This window comes from Dipodomys ordii, unplaced genomic scaffold, assembly GCF_000151885.1.
Source record: "Dipodomys ordii isolate 6190 unplaced genomic scaffold, Dord_2.0 Scaffold3, whole genome shotgun sequence".
Classification (NCBI taxonomy): domain Eukaryota; kingdom Metazoa; phylum Chordata; class Mammalia; order Rodentia; family Heteromyidae; genus Dipodomys; species Dipodomys ordii.
The window spans coordinates 36896613-36915427 of record NW_012267219.1 but is presented as its reverse complement, the minus strand read 5'-3'; the positions used below and the strand labels follow the sequence as shown (position 1 = coordinate 36915427).

General features: G+C 48.1%; 1 protein-coding gene across 1 annotated transcript in view; it reads right to left on the bottom strand.

The window, feature by feature from the left end:
* The window catches only part of Rfx4 (regulatory factor X, 4 (influences HLA class II expression)), a 142557-nt gene extending 123995 nt beyond the window's left edge, over positions 1 to 18562 (bottom strand). The window contains exon 1 of the mRNA XM_013019412.1: positions 18040 to 18562. Within this exon, the coding sequence (XP_012874866.1) occupies positions 18040 to 18082 (43 nt within the window). The 5' untranslated portion in view covers positions 18083 to 18562. The remainder of the gene's footprint in view (positions 1 to 18039) is intronic.
* Positions 18563 to 18815: the final 253 nt, after the last annotated feature.

Genomic DNA, 18815 nt, shown 5'->3' with positions numbered 1-18815 from the left:
AAAAAAAAAAAAAAGACCATCATGTTTCCATTTTCAGATCCAAGTGCCCCACTTGGTTCAGAGTTTCCCAGAAGAAATCTCTCCCACATCTTTGGGATCCAATTCACCAGCTTCTGGATGTCTTCTAGTGTCTATGTGCACATCTGACTCCCAGGATGGACTGTGAGGGTCCAGAACAGTGCCAGGCATGACTGAACCTGGACAGACTTCGATACCCAATCAGGCCACACTCCCTGAATCCGCAGACATGTGACATCCGCTCTTCCTTCCTGGTGTCCTCAGCAGGGACCCTCACAGCCTGTGTCTCATAGGTCAGGTTGCTTCAGATGCCCGGAAGTCCTCCTTTGGGAGGGGGTCAAGTACACTTTGTATGTTTTACAAACTGTTTGTAACCATGGATGTTAGTCTTGTAGAAGGCAAGAATTCCTCCACCAGAACGACGTTATCTATTGAATTTCAGATAGAGCTTTGTTCCTCTATCTTATTTACATATTATGTGAGTTCATAATAATAAAGGCTGTAAGAAGGATGAATCTTTCTTTCTTTCTTTCTTTTTTTTTTTGGTCCAGTCATGGGGCCAGAACTCTGGGCCTGGGCGCTGTCCCTCAGCTCTTCAGCTCAAGGCTAGCGCTCTACCACTTGAGCCACAGTGCCACTTCTGGCTTTTTTCTTTTTGTTTATGTGATGCTGAGGAATCGAACTCAGGGCCTCATGCATGCAAGGCAAGCGCTCTACCACTGAGCCACCTTCCCAGCCCTGGATGAATCTTTCTTATGAGCAAGGTATTGTACACATACATCACCTATGTCATGTTCTGGCTCCTCATGCCAACCACATAGAGGTAGGTGCTATTAATTGACCCATTTTGGAAAGAACACTAAGGCTCTGAGAGCTTAAGTGACCTGCCCCAAATCACACATCTAGAGCAGGACCAGCATTTAAATTCAGGTCATGACCCCACTCTTGTCCCAGTCATGAACTAGGATCTCTCCTTCTCCTATGAATCATTTGGTCCCCAGAACCCACTGCTAACCTTGCACCGTCAATCACTGCCTGAACTACTGTGAAAACTCTACCTACAGATGATTATTTTTTTCTCAGTTCATTTGCATATTTCATCATCATTGTCATACATTGAAAGCTCTTCAGTTTAGAACTTAAACATTTTAGGATTGGAGCCCATTGAGTTCTTCCCTTTGGTTCCCCCTTAGTACTTGCTATAAATATTTCCCATAGCCTAGCCTCAGTAAAAGTCACTGTAGTGATGCATGTGATGTTGAGGAACACATCTGTGCACATCACTGTGGAAGGTAAGAGAAAGTACCAACATATAAAGGCAATTTTCCAGGCTGGGAAGGTGGCTCAGTGGTAGAGTGCTTGCCTTGCATGCATGAGGCCCTGAGTTCAACTCCTCAGCACCACATAAGCAGAAAAAGCCGAAGTGGCATTGTGGTTCAAGTGGTAGAGCGCTAGCCTTGAGCTGAAGAGCTGAGGGCAGTGCCCAGGCCCAGAGTTCAGGCCCTATGACTGACAAAAAAAAGGCAGTTTTCCGAATAAAGAAGCAAATTTTAACAAGCATCTGTGAGGTGCTTTCTAGATACAAGAGGCTGTGCTAAAGAGAAGCTGGAGATGGCAGAACTATGAACAAGCACCCAAATGTAAGTCATGACCCCAGTGCCCACAGAAAAACATAGGTCCTCACAGAAGACTGGCTTCTCTCCTCGGCTTGCCATCTGGAGCAAGGCTGGCATTATTTCCCGGGCTCTCGAAAGCAGGGCCTTTCATTTCTGTCCTGCATCTTTTTTGTTATTGTTTGGGTTTGGTTGTTTTTGAGGCAGGATCTTACTAGCTAGCCCAGGTGGGCCTTGACTTTGTGATCCTCCTGCAGGTTAACTAGGTGTGAACCATCACGACCCAGATTAAACTCCATTGCTAGACCTGTGCTTGATCTCAGAGATACTGTGCATAATACATACTGTGAGTGCATTAGCTTGTTTTTTTCCAAAAACAGTATTAAGTTCCTATTGTGTGGCAGATACTCAAGGCATTGTCACCTAGGTGGTCCAACATTTCAGAATAATTTTGTGAGGTGTATTTTAATATCTGTATGTATAGATAGAGAAACAGGCTTAAAGCAGAAATTCTAAAGCAAGGCAGGCTGTGATTATTGCTGTGAAAGCGACAGCATTCTGGAGACTGTGTGGGACCCAGGAGAAGCAGTATTCAGTTCACACTTGGATTATTTCCTGTTCCCATATGCCTCATTCTACATCTGCAAAAATCACCTAATCTTTTAGAAAGACTAAACTTGTGCTAAGGGCCCAGAAGGCTTTGCCAACATCTGTGAGTCTAGGCTCCTGGGCTGTGAATCAGCCCTTCACCTGATTCTCCTGGGATGGTGGGCAGGAAGGAGGATACAGATAATGTCTCTGGATTTTTCACTTCATAAGAAGTTTAACCAGCATTTTTTGAAGGCAGAGCTTTTAGGTTTCTCAACTTTGAAGACTTGGAAACCAATTTCCAATGATTTTCTCAGTTTATAATAAGGTTGGGAGTCACATATGGGCTCCAGTTTTTTAAGGAAATCTGTTCTCTTGACAGCAGCAAAGAACCTGGAGAGAAGGCCACATCAAGGACATGGCAAGTTCAAGGTCGTCCAAGGTCAGAGAGAGCCAACGAAAATGACTCTCACAAGCCAAACAGCCCTTTTAAGTTTTGCAGAACAGGTTAAAAGGGCTCTCTTATACTACCCGTCTATTCATTCACTTTGCAAAGAATTGGTGGACTGTTCTAACAGAAAACTATTCATCAAGAAGGTAATATGTTCCAGCAGAGGGTCTCTGTTGAATTTGAGTCACAGTATGTAAAGATACCTTGTTTGTGTATTTTCTATCATTTATTTTCCCCTTTCCTTTTAGGTAAGTTTTTACAACCTTATCACCTTTGTTCAATATCTCTTTCCCAGGAGCCCAGAATATAGTGGAAAGCAAAGTAGAAGGAATTAACAGAGAATGGCAGAAAGTGGATCCTCTACCAGAAAGGCCTCAGAGAAGAAAGAATTTGAGCAGAAGGAGTCTAGTGAGGGAAGAAGGCCTTCAATGACTCAGAGAAAGAGAAACACAAGGCAAAAGCCCCCTACCTTGTTCCAGTTTCACCTTTGACCTGCTTAAGTACCATGTGGCTGATGATGGGAAATCAAGGCAATACAATCAGTGCAAGATTTGAAAAAAAATGAAGACAGAGACAGGCTTGAAAGAATGTGGAGTTTGGTGTTAGAACAAACAGATTTCCAACTCCAGCCTGGTCAATCACTTGCATGTTCCTGAACCTTCTTAAATCCTAGCCTTCCATATTTCTCCAAAGGCAAACTAAAACAACCCAAGTAGAGCATTTAGCGTACTTGGAGCCCCACCTCCATCCAACAGAAACTCGCTGCTGACAGAAGGGTTCAGACATGGAATGGTGACGAAGCACCCTCCCTATGCTGGTTATTTTGCTCCACAGACTTCATCTGTATGCAGACCAACAAAAGCAAGACTTTAGACTTGGAGAAGCATGCAAAGCCACTCAGCCAGAGAGGTGGCTGAGTTAGGTCAGGCCTGCCTGACTGTAGAGCTGCCATGCTGTCTTGTACACTGCTTCCCTCAGAAACTAAGAAGCAAGAGTGTCAGGCATTAACCATGGTGCTGTGGGGGGCCTAGGGAAGATGGTTCCCAGCTCTGTCCTGCTGCTTCACAGAGCAGGTGGCATTTCCTCTGCTCCTTGAAGGACTCCAAAGAGGAAGGCAAGGCATGCCTAACAAAATGGCTGCTGTCACACACACAGCTCCAGTGCTGCGAAAGGCCTGGTGGGTTCTGGGAAAGGTGAAGAGTTCATGTGACCCATGACCTCAGGAGGAATTGGAGGGGAGGGGGTGGGGGGAGCCAGGCCAGGAAAGCCTCCCAGGCAGCAGGGAGCTGAGGTTTGCAGTACTGGGGGAGTCCAAGGCAAGCTTCTTATTTCTGAGGAGCTGCTGAGAACAAGGAGGTCTTATGCTAAATCTAAAGAGAACCTGACATCACGCGTCCCTGGGTTTTTAATAGCAGGCATTCTTCATGCTCTTTATATCAACAGTCTTTCAGAGTGCTGTACTCAGCCTATTTTAGGAACTTAACAACTGTAAGAAACACTACAGAAAGAGTTGACACACTGCACTGGTAGCTACTAAGGAGGGCTTGGCCCTAGTCCCTCCCCTGGGGCCTTACCAGTGGGTCATTACCAATGGAACCAGCCAGCCACTCCCGATTCCCCGCCCTCCCCCCCCCCTTGGGGCCCTGCCTCCTGTCACCTCTTATACCAGGTCCTGCTTTCCTCTTGATCATTCTCTCCCAGCCCTTTTCCAATCTCCCTTGAGCTTCCTGCTGGTGAAAACACACAGGACCACAGGAGGCTGGGAGACTGGGTCTCAGGAGGCAGCAGCTCGGACTTCTCCAGAGGCCTCTCAGGTCAGGGGGTTGCCATGGCAACATCAAAAGCCCTGCCCCAGGTGCCACTGGGTTCCAGGAAGGGGCCCTGCCACAGGGGTTGGCTCCACAGCGTCCCTGCTTTTATGTCATGCCTCCCTCACCAAACATTGATTTAGTGCCTACTGTTAGCCAGGCTCAAGAAGCTAGTGGTGAACACAACCAAATAAGATCGCTGCTTGGGGGGAGATGACATTTTTTGGGTGGAAACCGGCCAAAGAAATAGGTGAGATGACTTCAGAAAGCGTGAGTGCTATGAAGAAGCTCCAGACAGAACAGGATGGAGATGGGGGTGCTGTGTTAGCTTGGGGAAGGGACACAGAAGACTTCTCTGAAGTAGGAAGGTTGGTGTGCAAAGGCCTGAGGAAGGAGCCGGCTGGGAGAGAGAGTGAGGAGGAGCCAGGAGGCCAGCGTGATGGGGGGTGGGGGGAGGCGTGCGGAGGGGGAGGGGGAACGTGGAGGAGCTGAAAAGGAACAGGAGACAGGGCAGGGAGTCAGGAAGGGCCCAAGTGTGTGGGGACTTGGTGGCCAACCTAAGAACTTCAGTTAATCCAAGACCACTAAGAAACCTTTGGAGGGCATTGAACAAGTCATTCAAACTGGCCTGGCTCAGCCAGGGTGACTGACTAGGGAATTTACCTTCATTCATTCTACTAGTCACTTATCGATTATTTATAAAGTGTCACCAGCTCAGAGCTGGCTACGCAGTAGAGACACAGCCTCCACAGACACAGCATCTTCTGTTGCATGAAGGAGTCAGGACTTGGTTATAAATAATCACACAACTAGAGGTAATTACCGGGATTGCCCCTGGAGAGAAGCTAAAGGGAAGGCTGGTTTAATCTGGGAGAGTTGAGAACCTTCTTAAAGTAACATTAAGTTGATGTTGAAAAAGAAAAGAAGGTATGAACCAGGTAAAGAGCAGGAAAGCAGTATGAACCAGATAAAGCAAGGGGATCGGTGTTTCTGGCAGAAGGAACAGCATATTTTGCAAAGTCCCTAAGGCAGGAAGAATTATAATGCATTCCAACGGTGGACAAACAAGCCTGAAAGCAACCGTACACCGTTACTTAGGGGTTAATCCAAATTCTCCTGGTGACTCTGACATGCCACAGATGGGCACACATGTCCATATCTCGCTTTTGTGCTGGGTGAAGGAGTCTGGATTTTCTTCAATGGCTAGTAGCTCCGAGAATAAAATAAGCTGTACTTGGCACAGTTAAACCTTAGAGAGACTTGGAAGAGTAGAAGATCCAGGGATAAGGTAACAATCACTTATCACCCAAACCTGGACACTTTTCTAGTAAGTAACATAATTAATTATTCTTTCAGGACCACTCACATAAGCCAGGATGATCCCAGGCTGACTGATTCTTCACGGACCCTTGAGGAAGAAGCCTTCGAGACCTGAATTAGGATAGATGAGTTGAGAGGGAAGGAAGGACTGGCTGAGAAAAGACCCACGTCGCTATGTCTCTTCAAGGAGCCTCAATCACAGCCCAAGGAGGTGACGCCTCGTTTTCCTTTGTCAATGCCATCATGGTAGCAATCATGTGCCCAGGACTGTATCTCTGGTCAGCCTGCTGAGCTAGCATTTGAATCTAACTGGACCCTCACTATCAACAAAACTGTACAGCCCATATGATTTAAGCATTTGGGTCTCATTGGGAGTGCCAACTGGATGCTTCCTCTTCTTCCTCAGGAAAACTTAGTCACATTTTAATAAATAACTTGGTGCCTGGCATCTTTCTGGAGAAATTTAACAACTCACAAAAGAATGGGGTGAATTCCATTGTTACTTCTCTCCTAGTGACTATGAGTGACAAGGTAAACTAAGTGTCCCTACACCTCAGCATCCCTTTATATAAAACTCGAATAATAATCAGCCTACTTCATCTGAATGGCAAGAGATTTGACCAAACACCTGCTATAGCCAGTACTTTTCAATGTCCAACACTTTCCAGATACATGGATGATTATTGTGATACTAATTTCCCAGCAATTTTTAACAGCAGCACTATTTTTTTCCTTTCTCTCTAGTGTTTTTTTTTTCTTTTTGTTTTAACTTTGTGGTTTGTCTGTCTGTCTGTCTTGGGGCTTAAACTCAGGGTCTGGTTGCTGTCCCTCCGCTATCTGTACTCTATCATTTGAACCACAGCTCTACTTGTAGCTTTTTCAATAGTTAGTCAGAAATGAGAGTCTCACGGACTTTCCTGCCCCAGCTGGCTTCAACCTGTGATCCTCAGATCTCAGCCTCTGGAGTAGCTAAGATTACAGGTGTGAGCTACCCCCGTGGCATCTGGCTTGTTTGTTTAAGCTCTTTAGTTACAGAGTAATAGGTAAGACCGTGCAATGCAAAGCCAAACTGCCAGGTTCATACCTAGTTTCTCACTCTGTGACCTTGAGTTATTCTGTGACCTTGGCAAGTAAGTGGCCCACCTTCCTTGAGCCTCAGTCTCTATCAGCAATATTTGTCATAGGTTAGCATAGGGTTTGTCTGAGGATTAAATGAACAAGGCATATGAAAGGTGTCACTATCATAATCTTCTATCATACTCTTCCCTAGGCATCCCTCTTTTATCCCTTCTTGTTTTTGTTTTCCGGTTTGCTTCTTGGATCTCATTGCTGTGGATAGAACGTGGCTTGAAAGCCAGAAAGGCACAGGTTATAATCCACCTGTTACAATGGACTAAGCAAGTGCTATAACCCTAGGCAAATTACTTAACCTCTGGGGCCTCAATTTCCTTCCCTTAAAAAAAAAACAAACTATCCCTGAGATTATTATGAGGATTAGGAGAAGTAACATAAGCTCCTTAAGAGCTGATTATACCTTTCTCACCTGCCAGTCCCTGCTCAGAAGAGCAGAGCATTGAAGCATGCAGGCAAGGTCAGAAAGGGAGGGAAAAGGAATGAATGAGCACCAGTATATCACAGGGCACAGCGAGCTCCAAAGAAAATTGAATCACCCAGTACTTGTGTGCATGGGACCTGGAGCTAGACTTGGTCCAGTGCAAGCAAAGAGATACAGCAGCCCTTGCAATGTTAAGGTTGTATAGTAAATAAGCATTTATTGGTACTGACCATATGTCAGACACCCTCACAGATGCCAGGCACTGGGATAAGCAAGTATCCTGGGGGAGGAGAGGGAGAAATCAGAGAAGCAGGTCCAAGCCAACACATAGGGCCCAGGTACCACCCCAGCTCCAGTACTGGCACAAAACAAACAACTGTTTTGTCAAGCTGCTACCCAGTTTCACAAAGGGACTCACTGGGATTGAAAAAGAAAGCAAGAATCTGGAAAACAGCACCCTGTTGTCAATGATCAAAATGAGTTGTCTAGTTGGCTTCTTGGCTTTCATTCTCCCATTCTCCCTCCATTCCTTCCTGTGGCCTTCCTTCTTCCCTTCTTCCTTTCCTTTCATTCCTTCCTCCATCTCCTGGTATTGATATAAAGATATATGGCATTGACATTTCCATTTCTATTTTTGAGAAATCCCAATCAGTCCCCCGTAGATTTTTGAACAGAATACCAGAAGTCAGGGAAAATGCTACTTTAGGTTCTTCCTTTCTTGAATCTGTTTAGATGCTCTTCCCTACAGATGTTCCAGGGGTGCTCAGGGCTCAGTGGGCCTCCATGCTTGCTGGATGCACACTGGTTGAGGTCCCAGTGAGTAGCTCCCCAACTCCCAGTGTCTCCTCCACTGTGCCTGGTGGGGTGCAGGGTCCTGGGTCAGGGCACACAGACGAATCCCAGAGAAGCAGAGAACCCCTCCATTCTAATTGCAGCAAAGTTTCCAAACTTTAAAACGGAGCCTTGACTCAGAAGGAAGTCTGGTGGGTCATTGCCCCCCCCAAAAAAAAGCCTGGTGTATTTGAAAAGGTCCCCTACCCACACGACAGCCTCACAAACTTTGCCTACAGAATTAAAAATAGAAGTTCATGGAGACCAAAAACCTCTCACAGCAGCTACTAAGTGCTTTAGAAATCTTTCAAATGCTTCCAAGTTTCAACGTTTTAACTGAAAACCTGAAGTCCTCTGGAGTCACTCTTCCGTGCTTACCCCCCCCCCGAAAATTCTCTACCAGGGTAGCTCATTTTCCAGGATATTAAATGGTGCTTTATTTGAAAACTACTTCAATTCTGAAAAAGAAATAAAACGCAAGCTAGCCACTGGTGGCTCATTCCTGTAATCTTAGCTACTCAGGAGGCTGAGATCGCAGAGTCCTTGTTCAAAGCCAGAGCAGACAGGAAAGTCCAGGAGACTCTTATCTCCAGTTAATCGCCAAAAGCCAGAAGTGGAGCTGTGTTTCAAGTGGTTTAGTGCTGGCCTTAAGTGAAAACAACCCCCATTTAGACTAACCATCTTGAAAAAGAGAGCACAGAACTACAAAAAGTCACCTGTGATCATCTTTTCAGATTATAAATTGAAAAAATTGTGACATTCAAATAAACTCTCTCCTTCTAAAGTCTAATGCAACCTGCAAGATTTCATAACAGCATCAAAATTCAAAAACTCATTGACATAATTTTCTTTGCAAAATGCATGGATGCTTAAAAAATTAGATGCCGACTGGGTGGTGAGATTATCAATCACTAACCTTTACTCAGGTACACTTTTTCAAAACCTAGTTCATCTGGGCACTGGTGGCTCACACCTGTAATCCTAGCTACTCAGGAGGCTGAGATCTGAGGATCATGGTTTGAAGCCAGCCTGAGTAGGAAAGTCTGTGAGACTTTTATTTCTAATTAACCACCAAAACAAAAGCCAGAAGTGGAGCTATTGGCTCAAGTGATAAAGCACCAGCCTTGAGTGAAAAAGCTAAGGGACAGTGTCTAGGCCCTTAGCTCAGGCCCTTGTACTGGCATGTGAACGTACACACACACACACACACACACACACACACACACCACCACCACCACCACCACCACCACCACCACCACCAAAACCAAAAACAGGCTGAAGCTGAGGATACGGCTATTTAATGGTCGAGCACTTTCCTAGCATTCTCAATGACCAGGGGTTCACCCTCAGCATTACAAACACACACACAAAAATAAAAACGGAAACTTGGCCTACACAGTACAAAAAATAGATATTCTGAAAACATCTATTCGTTTCACAATTCTTCATTCTGAGAATTAGGCATAGATGAGCTAGCTAGTAATTATTTGAATAAGTAAAAGGTCTGTCATCTACTGAGCAATTTCTAGGGTCCAGGTACTACATAATTTATACAATACCAAAGAACTTTCATGATAATCCCAGGAGGAAAGGAAGGGTTCACCAGGAAGGAAACTGAGGCTCAGAGAGGTTGGCAAATAATTTTGCTGGAAATGATTTTGGTCTGAATAGGGACTCCAAAAACTCACGTTCTAGTCACTCAGTCATACTACACACACCTGAGGTTCGGGTTTAACACACATCTGTATGTGGCAATGTATCAACAACTTATTACTTGTTAAATTACCTAAAGTTTACATGCATCATCACCATAGTCAATGGCTTTTGTGTTATTGGAGTATTTTTCCTGAATTATGTTTCTATATGGGAGCAGGGTGCAAACCTGACATTCTTATAGATGCAGTCCATGTTAGCTAAACTTCAAATGAGCACAAAGACAAAAATGCGTAACACATCTGCAGTAAAGGTATGAATGCTATGAATGCTTTGCTTATATCCCTATTTTTGTCAACAAGAATTTAAAGTTTTTGTCCTCACTGGTGAAAGGATTATTTTAAAACCTTCAAATAGGGAGAAAATAGCAAGTCTCTGACTTTTGCTAAAATTCTATGGGCTTTATTGAACTTTTTTCAATCACCACATTCTTCATGGAACAAAAAAAAAAAAAAAAGAGGATAACTTTGTGAGTGTCAGAGCCAGATGCTGGGCTTCAGTTCATCTGCTTAAACCTTGGACCTGCCTCTTCTCCCCCTCTTGGCTTCCTTCCCTTTTACAAAGATTTCTACTGCATCAAATGGGATGTATATTAATAGGGTACATCACATATTTCTTAAAACACAACTAATGATGTATTTGGAGCACTTAGTACATGTTTGGCATATGGAAAGCATTTAATAAACATTAGCTTTTAAAATACAAATGGAAATCTAGGCTTCTTACTCACATTCTTCCTTAGGAGAGTTAGGCACCCAAAAAGGGTGATCTTATGGATTGTGTCTCATCAATCCTTTATCCGCTGAAGATGCATTCCAAGCACTTAGAGGATGCCTAAGGCTATAGATAGTACTAAGCCTCATATGTATTATGTCTATTCCTACACTCACAGACTATGATAAAGATGAATCTGTGATTTAGGCACAGGAAGAGTAACAACAATTATTGTAGTATAGATGGCAAAATATCATAAAAGTTTTTTTTAAACTTCAGAATTGTTTATTTCTAGAATTTTCCATGTAATATTTTCAGACTGTGGTTGGCCACAGGGAACTAAGACTGGATAAGGGAGAGCTGCTTTATGTCTTGCCAACCCAGTTTCTAGGGAGTCAAAACTGCACTGGACATGGCAACTTGTAGCTTTGGCTGTGCCCTTGGTCTGTTGCTTACTCTGTGTAAACTGCAAATAATAACAGTTCTTTAAAAAAAAAATAGAGGTATGGTGAGCATTGCATAGAGAATGCATTTAAACTGAAATACCTAAGCAAAGTAAAGACCTGGAAGTATTGGATTGTGTTCTCCATGATGCATTTTGCATCGCATGTTCAGTATAGGTCTGCTACATGGTTCTCTCAATCCCATAGGAAAGTTGAGGCTCACCAATGTGAAAGTTTTGGGCCAGACAATGCACAGGGCAAAGCTTCCCCGTGAAAAATAACAGCCTGCCCCTTCCCACTCAGTCTTCATAGGGTTTTTCCTTTAGAGTTAACATCACTTGCTGACATTCTCTATTTTTTTTTTCCTATTGTGGGGCTTCCCAAGGCCTGGGCGCTGTCCCTGAGCCCCTTTGTGCTCAAGGTTAGCACTCTGCCACTTGAGCCACAGCACCACTTCTGGTTTTTAAGTGGTTAAGTGTAGATAAGAATCTCTTGGGGACTTTTCTGCCCAGGCTGACTTTGAACCTCAGATCTCAGCCTCCTGATTATAGGATTATAGGCGTGAGCCACCAGTGCCCAGCTTCTCTATTCTTATTATTTACTCTTTGGTCTCAAATTTGTGTTCTAAAGGAGCAGAGACAGCTTTTTTTTTTGCTAAGCCTAGCACCTAACAGAGAGTCAGGCACATGGAGAATATATCAATTTTTTAAATGAATGAACAAATAAATGAAGTCAAGACTTTCTTATGCCCAAAGTCTGCACTCAACAGGTGAGATTCATGGCATTCTACTGCTGCCATTATCTGAAATCCTCTTCCATGCAGAACCAACTCCCTCCAAGGGGAGAACATCCTCCCAAATTCTCCATCCTCATCTCCACATTTCTCACCAAGCAGGCCTCAAATCTACAGAAAGATCAGAGTTCTAACCAACTCCTGATATAGAGCTTCTACACTATCACTAAAAAGACTTCAAACCAACCGGGCTGAGAGGCAAGGGCTTCTCCCAGGCTAGTCTTCCATCTAGCTCTACCATGTTCATGTTATACCCTTAAAAAGGGTCTATGCAGAGTCATTAAATGTCTAGTGCATGAAGACAGACCTGTTTGAAAGCTGACACATGGTAGGGACTCAAAAATAAAGAGCAGGGCTGGAAGGTGGCTCAGTGGTAGAATGCTTGCCTGGCATGCAGGAGGCCCTGGGTTTGATTCCTCAGCACCACATAAGCAGAAAAAGCCAGAAGTGGGTGCTGTAGTTCAAGTGGTAGAGCGCTAGCCTTGAGCTGAAGAGCTGAGGGTCAGTGCCCAGGCCCAGAGTTCAGACCCCATGACCGGAAAAAAAAAAAAAAAAAGAGCAACCATACCTCGGTGGCTCCCTTGTATAGCTCATAGCTGTCAACATGTCTGTACTCTTTATCACATACATCCTCAGGTCTTTGACAGCAGGGATGATAGCCTTATGAATTACCAATGTCTGCCACCAACAGTCAGTGACACTGAGTAAACTCCATAGCACTTGCTAAATACTTTTTTTAAAACCTGATATCATTAACTAGTCTATCATTGAGTTCATTCACTCTTCCCCAAATCTTGATGAAATTGCAAGGATCTCAAATAGAGGGATTTCTCTTTTCCTCTCCTGCAGAGCTCCAAGGCCCCTGGAGGGGCTGTTGAAGTACCCAGTAGAACATGTAAGCTGAACTCTCACCCTGTGCACATGGAGCTCTGACTGCCCGGCATTCTGGTTTGTGATGTCAGCATCTCAGGGTTTTTTGGTTTTTGTTTTTTACAAAGGTGCCCAGACAAGCACGTGCCGATGTGATTTAGAATTGTAGCTTTAAAATGTTAGAAATAAGAGAAGGAACCCTCAGAAAGTACGTGAAGGTCAGTGTCTATATTACAGAACAAGGAGAAGATTTCACATACTGTACATCAAAAAGACACAGTCCAACTCAGTTATGTCATTGACCAATAGAATTTTAAAGGCCCCAAAGCCATAGTTACTTCCAATTTCATTTAGGGACAAGGTAACCGAGTCTCAGGCATCAGTAGAGCTAGTTAGGTGCAAGAAGGAACTGTCTTTTTAAGAGTCTAGTTTTCCTGCGGACATGTTGCATCGTGTGAGCAACATACATAAGAGGCTGGAAAGCTAGCTTCAACATCTCGAACTATTTTAGTGTTTCCAAAATTGACTTTAAATACAGTCCCATACAATAGAGTGTCTTTAACAAATCCTTCCCCAGTTCAGGAGTTGGTGGGAGACTGAAGGAATGTGCCTCCGCTGCCATTGAGAAAGGAAGTTAGGGACCCCTAGAGTTGTTTATCCAATCGCCTTGACTATTAAAACCTCAAGCAACTCCTCAAAATATTTCAGTGTACTACTGATATGAGGCTATCACAAAAGCAGATCATAGCAATCAGTTCACATGTTGCTCCTTAGATTCTCTAGCAAAAGAGGGGCTAAGCCTCCTTCAGTGAGGCGCAAAAACCAAGGGGGGGGGGGCTTGATTTACCTAAAATCTCATTGCAAGTGGTTAAGCCAGATCACAACTCAAAACTCCTATTAGTGTGTAAAGGAGTGTGTGTGTGTGTGTGTGTGTGTGTGTGTGATAGGAGGAAGGGTAGCATGAGGGGGTCAGATAGGGTCTCCTTCCTCCCTAAGATGTCCAGCAAGACACACACACACACACACCACACACACACACACACACACACACACACACACCACAGACACACACACACACCACAGACACACACACACACACACCACAGACACACACACACACACACACACACACTTATCCCAACCTGTCCCCCTTTCAGATCTGGTTGGAAGATGGGGGGGGCGGGAGGGTGGAGAGGATGAGAAAATTCTTCCTGGGTGACCTACAGGTCGTGGGGAAGAAAAGCCAGGGAGGGAGGGAGGGAGGGAGGCTGAAAGGGGAAGGGGAGAGGCCAGTGGAAGTCGGGATGCGCTCAAGGCTGAGAAAAGGTGTCGCTGCTGGGGAGAAATGGGAGACTTGGGCGCCTCTGGGGAAGCTTGACCGGGCTGGCCCTCACACAGAGGCGCCAGTGGCCGGGTGCAAACTTGTCTCCTTCCTTGCAACCGGCCCTTTGTTGTCCGCCACTGCCTCTGGCTCCCGCTCCTACCCAGCAGTTCCCCCGCCCCTCTGAAGTCACCCCAACTGCACTCATAATATTTTGCTTTGCGCCGGGGTCTGTTTTCCACCACCAACTTCCAGCAGTCTCCATGGCGACGCGCTGGGGAGGGGGAGGCGCGGCGGCGGCGCGGCGGCGGCGGGGCGGGAGCTGCCGGGCGGCCCCTGCGAACTGCGCCCCTATGGGGCGCACAGGCCGGGTGGGAAAGCACGCTGTCCCAGGTCGCAATCGGGTGCCGGGGATCTGGGTACCCGCCCTGGTGCGGCATCTGGACCTCAGAGGGTGGGTGCAACCCCGGGGGCTACAGCAGACACCCACCCGGCTCCCAGGCTTGGCAGGTGCGCGCCCTTTTGTATACACACACACACACACACACACACACACACGCCCAGGGGGGGTGAGAACGTCCGTGTTCCCTGGACCGATGAAGGTGGCTACCTTCCCCAGGGCGGTTTGGGGGAAAGATGGATGGAGGGCTTGTTCACTTTGCCCCAAGACAGCCAAAACCCCTGGGCAGTCCCCCTTCTTGGGCCCATGGCCCCAAGGCCAGGGGTCCTGGTACCAGCGTGTCCTTCCACCCACAGGGTCCGGGACAGTGAAATCCGGCCCCAAGCGTACTTTGGAAGGCCCAGCTCAGGGGGTGGGGGTGGGGGGTTCTGGACATGGAATGGGAAAGAAAGTACTACGGCGCGGCCGAAGTTTCCAGTTGGCGCGGGACAGTGCCCCTGCCTCTTTCATGCGCCAGCCCGGGTACCAAGAAAACGACACCCTTCTGTTATCGTCGGCACCCACCTAGCCCCGGGGCCACTTTGCACAAGTTCTCCGTGACCGAAAATTCCACGCACGTTTTCCTGATCGTTCTCGAATTTCCAAGAAGGAGTAGTTTGCACAACGCTCACCTGGACAGGGCACCCCCAGATCCTATCCGCCGGCCCTCCTCCCGTCCCCCGCCCCCCAAACACTTAGCGGCAGCGGCTGGTGGCGCACGTACACCGGGACGGAGTTGGGGGGAGGACGGTAAATGTAGCTCAGCACCCGCATTTGCGCAGCGTGGAGACGTCCACAGCCACCGCGCGCGCCTGTGGCCTTTGGCGGCCGCTGGAGCCGCGCGTCGCTGGCCACAGTCGCTTCGGAGAGCGGCTTGGCTTTTGTCGGATTGAGGGGCGCGGGAGGCGCGCGCCGGCTCCCCGGCCTCTCCCCCAGCCCCCTCGACGGGGCTATTGTCTTAGCCCCACACTTGTTGAGTATTTGGGGAAAACCCAGAGAATATATTACCGGCTCGTTGCAAGGAACAAAGGAGTGAGTTTGAGCAGGTCACGCTGAAGTGGCCCCCACAAAGCGGGCCACTAAAGCTCGGGCCCCAGAAATACTGTTCTCCCAGGGGATTTTTTTTTTCAAGAGTAAGAGAGATAGATGGTGGCCGGCCTCCTGGCCTCCTCGGATCCTGGACACTCCCAACTTTGTTCGAGCACTTGACTGTGAGTCGATTGTTCGAGCCCTTTCGGAATGAAATAATAACAGTAATAATATTCGTTATTTCTGGTCGCGGGCAATCTTTCAGAAAAGGAGCAGAGTCGAACTGTTCCGTGGAGCGCCGGTGTCAGCAAAGTCGGGGAGAAAGGACTTTTACATAACAAGGAAAACTGAGGAGAAAAGCTAATTGGATTAAAGGAGGCAAAGGAAGAAGGCTCCTGGACCGGACCAGAGAAGAGTCACACTTGCTTGTCGTGGATTTTGCAGTGAAATGTCACCTGGTGCGCCTGGAATAATTTTCCAATGCTGCCACTTGCCAGAAGTTTTGATTTGGAATTCAGGGCAGTCAATCGTCCTAAGGGGCTGGTGAGTGGGGAAAGAAGCTAGAGCTCAGGACAGTTTGGGGTGTTTGTAGTTAAGGTCTCGGTGTCCAGTCACCGCAGAAACATCAGCTAAATCTAGGATAGAAAACAAGATGTAACCCCCCCCACACACACACACATTCCATACAGCCCATCTAAAGAGCATCAAGGGAGCTCTGGGTAGAAAGCCAAAGTGGGAACATGGTAAGATTTAGGGTACAAGGAAACCCCCAAAGCCCTGTATGGGCCCTTTGCACATACTTAACAAATTCTGCAGAAACAAGTTTTGCTTTGTTAAAAGACACTAGCTTTTAATGTTGGAATGCTCAGGAGGTGCGGTGGGCAAGCATTTGAGATTTTAAACAAATAGGGAAAGAAGGGTCTTCTTTTTCCCTCTTCTCTGAGCACCAAGTTTCTTCTCTCCGAGCGCAGTAGGGCCTGCAGATCAGGGCAGTGCTGCGCACAGGGCAGGCAACGCCTCTTCTTGCCTTGTTTGTCGTCTCACATAGGAAGGGCTTTGGGGGGATCACACCCACTCACGGGAGTGTCAACGGGAGGTTCTTAACTCTGGATCCAAGACAAGTCCCCTAGAAAACCGAAGCTATCTGGCAGTCCGAGGATCTGGTGTCCCTCCAAAGGCGGAGGCAAAGGCCAGGAGTAGCCTGACAACTGTCTATAGGGCAGGGAAAAAAGCCCCCAGATGCCGTGATTCATCCTTTCCCAGTCGGCCCGGGGGCGGAGGTGAGGAGGGATTCGTGTGTGGCGTTCATTCACTCCAGGAAAAGAGGCCTGCGCGCCCGTCAGAAAATAGCTGAGTCTGGAAAGCACTTGTTGCTCCGGCGGCCCAGCGATGCCTAGAAGTGGCAGTTCCCAGGCAATTCTCCCAAGCTCCAACTGCTGCCTCTGCCCGACTCCACGCCCCTGAGAACCCCCAAAGCTGCAGGACAGCAGGGTTAGGGTACTCTTTAGTTGGGAGACAGCGGTTAGCGGAAAGGGTGGGGGGCGGCTCTTCAAAGGTGCTAGGAATAAGAGTTCACCCAACAGTCGGTGGGTAGAATCCGGGCATTTTCGTGTCAAGAGATTCCTGATCTTTCGTCCTCTGTTAGGAACATCTGGGATCCTAAAACTTGATGTCCAGCAGCAGCAGCCATCACACTGTGGAGCCTGTTTCTATTCGTCAAGGCCAGGCCTCGAGGACGCTCCTCCGCGTCCCGGGCCTCCCTCCCGCTAGTTTACAGCTTTCCAAGTGCAGCCGGGCCTTTGCCTGCCCCGTGCCCAGCAAGAAGGCTGTGGACAGCCCGCCCGCCTCAGACAACCGTAGGGACGCCCGGGCTCCCACGTCCGGATCAGGCGGGTTCCCCACCCCCGGACCACCGGCCTCGCCGCCGCCTCTCCCTCCAGCTGCGCGTCTCCACCGGCCCTGAGCCCCGGACCCACCTCCCGGGCATTGTGCGAAGCCGTCACCCTCCCCCTCGCCTTTGGGCTGTTCCGCTTGGCTTCCCGGCCCTTCAGCACCAGTCCCCAGAGCGCACCGTTATTCCGGGGGTACCCTAAACCCAGGGAGAAGGAGGGGGAGAGGAGGAGGGGGAGGGAGAATGGGGGAGGGCGGACAGCCGGTTCGCGAAGTTTCTTTAAAAAAAAAACATGCCAGCGCCAGCTCGCGTCTCGCTCGCGCATCTCTGCGTAACTCCGTGTCCTCGGCGTGAGTGCGCGTCTTACACACACACATACACGTTTCCACGCGCGCGCGCACACAGGCATTTCCACGAACCCCCTTACACAACTTCCCGCAGGGGTGAACACTTGGGCGCTCGCTCCTCGCCGTGATGCCCCCCGAGGGGTGCCACTGTCAAGTTGATGGACGGAAGTGTCCCCCCCACCACCACACTTTCTAAAAGTTCCTCGGGCTCCTCCCTCCTCCCCTCCTGAGGACACCCCCTCCCCCCACCACACACCCCACTTCCCACCATCACCATCCCGCCAGCAGGACTGACCTGTGGAATCCATGTCGGGTTCCTCCAGTACCCCGCAATGCATGCTCTTCCCATGGGCAGCACAGGCGCCCCCCCAAAAAAAGTCCTGATGTTTGGGGATCCCCTGTACTAGAGATGCCCAGGGAGGAAGGAAGGGAGCGAGGAAGGGGAGGAGAAGGAGCGAGCGAGAGAGGGGTGCAGGGTGCGAATGCAAAAGGATAAAGGAGGAAAGGGCAAGAAAGAGCAAGAAAAGAGGAAGAAGAAAAGGAGGGCGAGAGAGAGAGAGAGAGAGAGAGAGAGAGAGAGAGAGAGAGAGAGAGGAGAGAAGGCAGAGCGCTCCGAGAAGGGGCTGGAGAGAGAAAGGAGCGAGCGAGGCGCCGGGCGCGGAGCGGCGAGGGGACACTCAGTAATCCGGCCGGGCAAAGCCAAACCCGTCAAAATGTTTGCGGATGTTTCATGGGAAAAAGCATCATTTTATAGGAGCCCCGACGGGAGCCATGTCATTGATAGGCCAGCCGGCCTGATGAATGGCCGCTCGTCAGATGGGGCCGTGGCGAGGCGCACTGTGGAGCCCATTGTGGGCCTGTTTTGAATAAGAAAAGCCGCCTCCGAAAAGGGGGGCTCGCGGCGACGCAGTCCCGGCCCTCGGACTTCCCCCTTCTATTATAGCATTAGCAACGTTTTTCTTATTTAAAGTTCCAGAGGCCTTCCCCAGCCCTCGCCCGGCACTCATTATGGGCGAGATCAAAATTGGCTTAGATCTGGCCCCCTCCCCCTCCCGACCCTCGGCTCCCCTC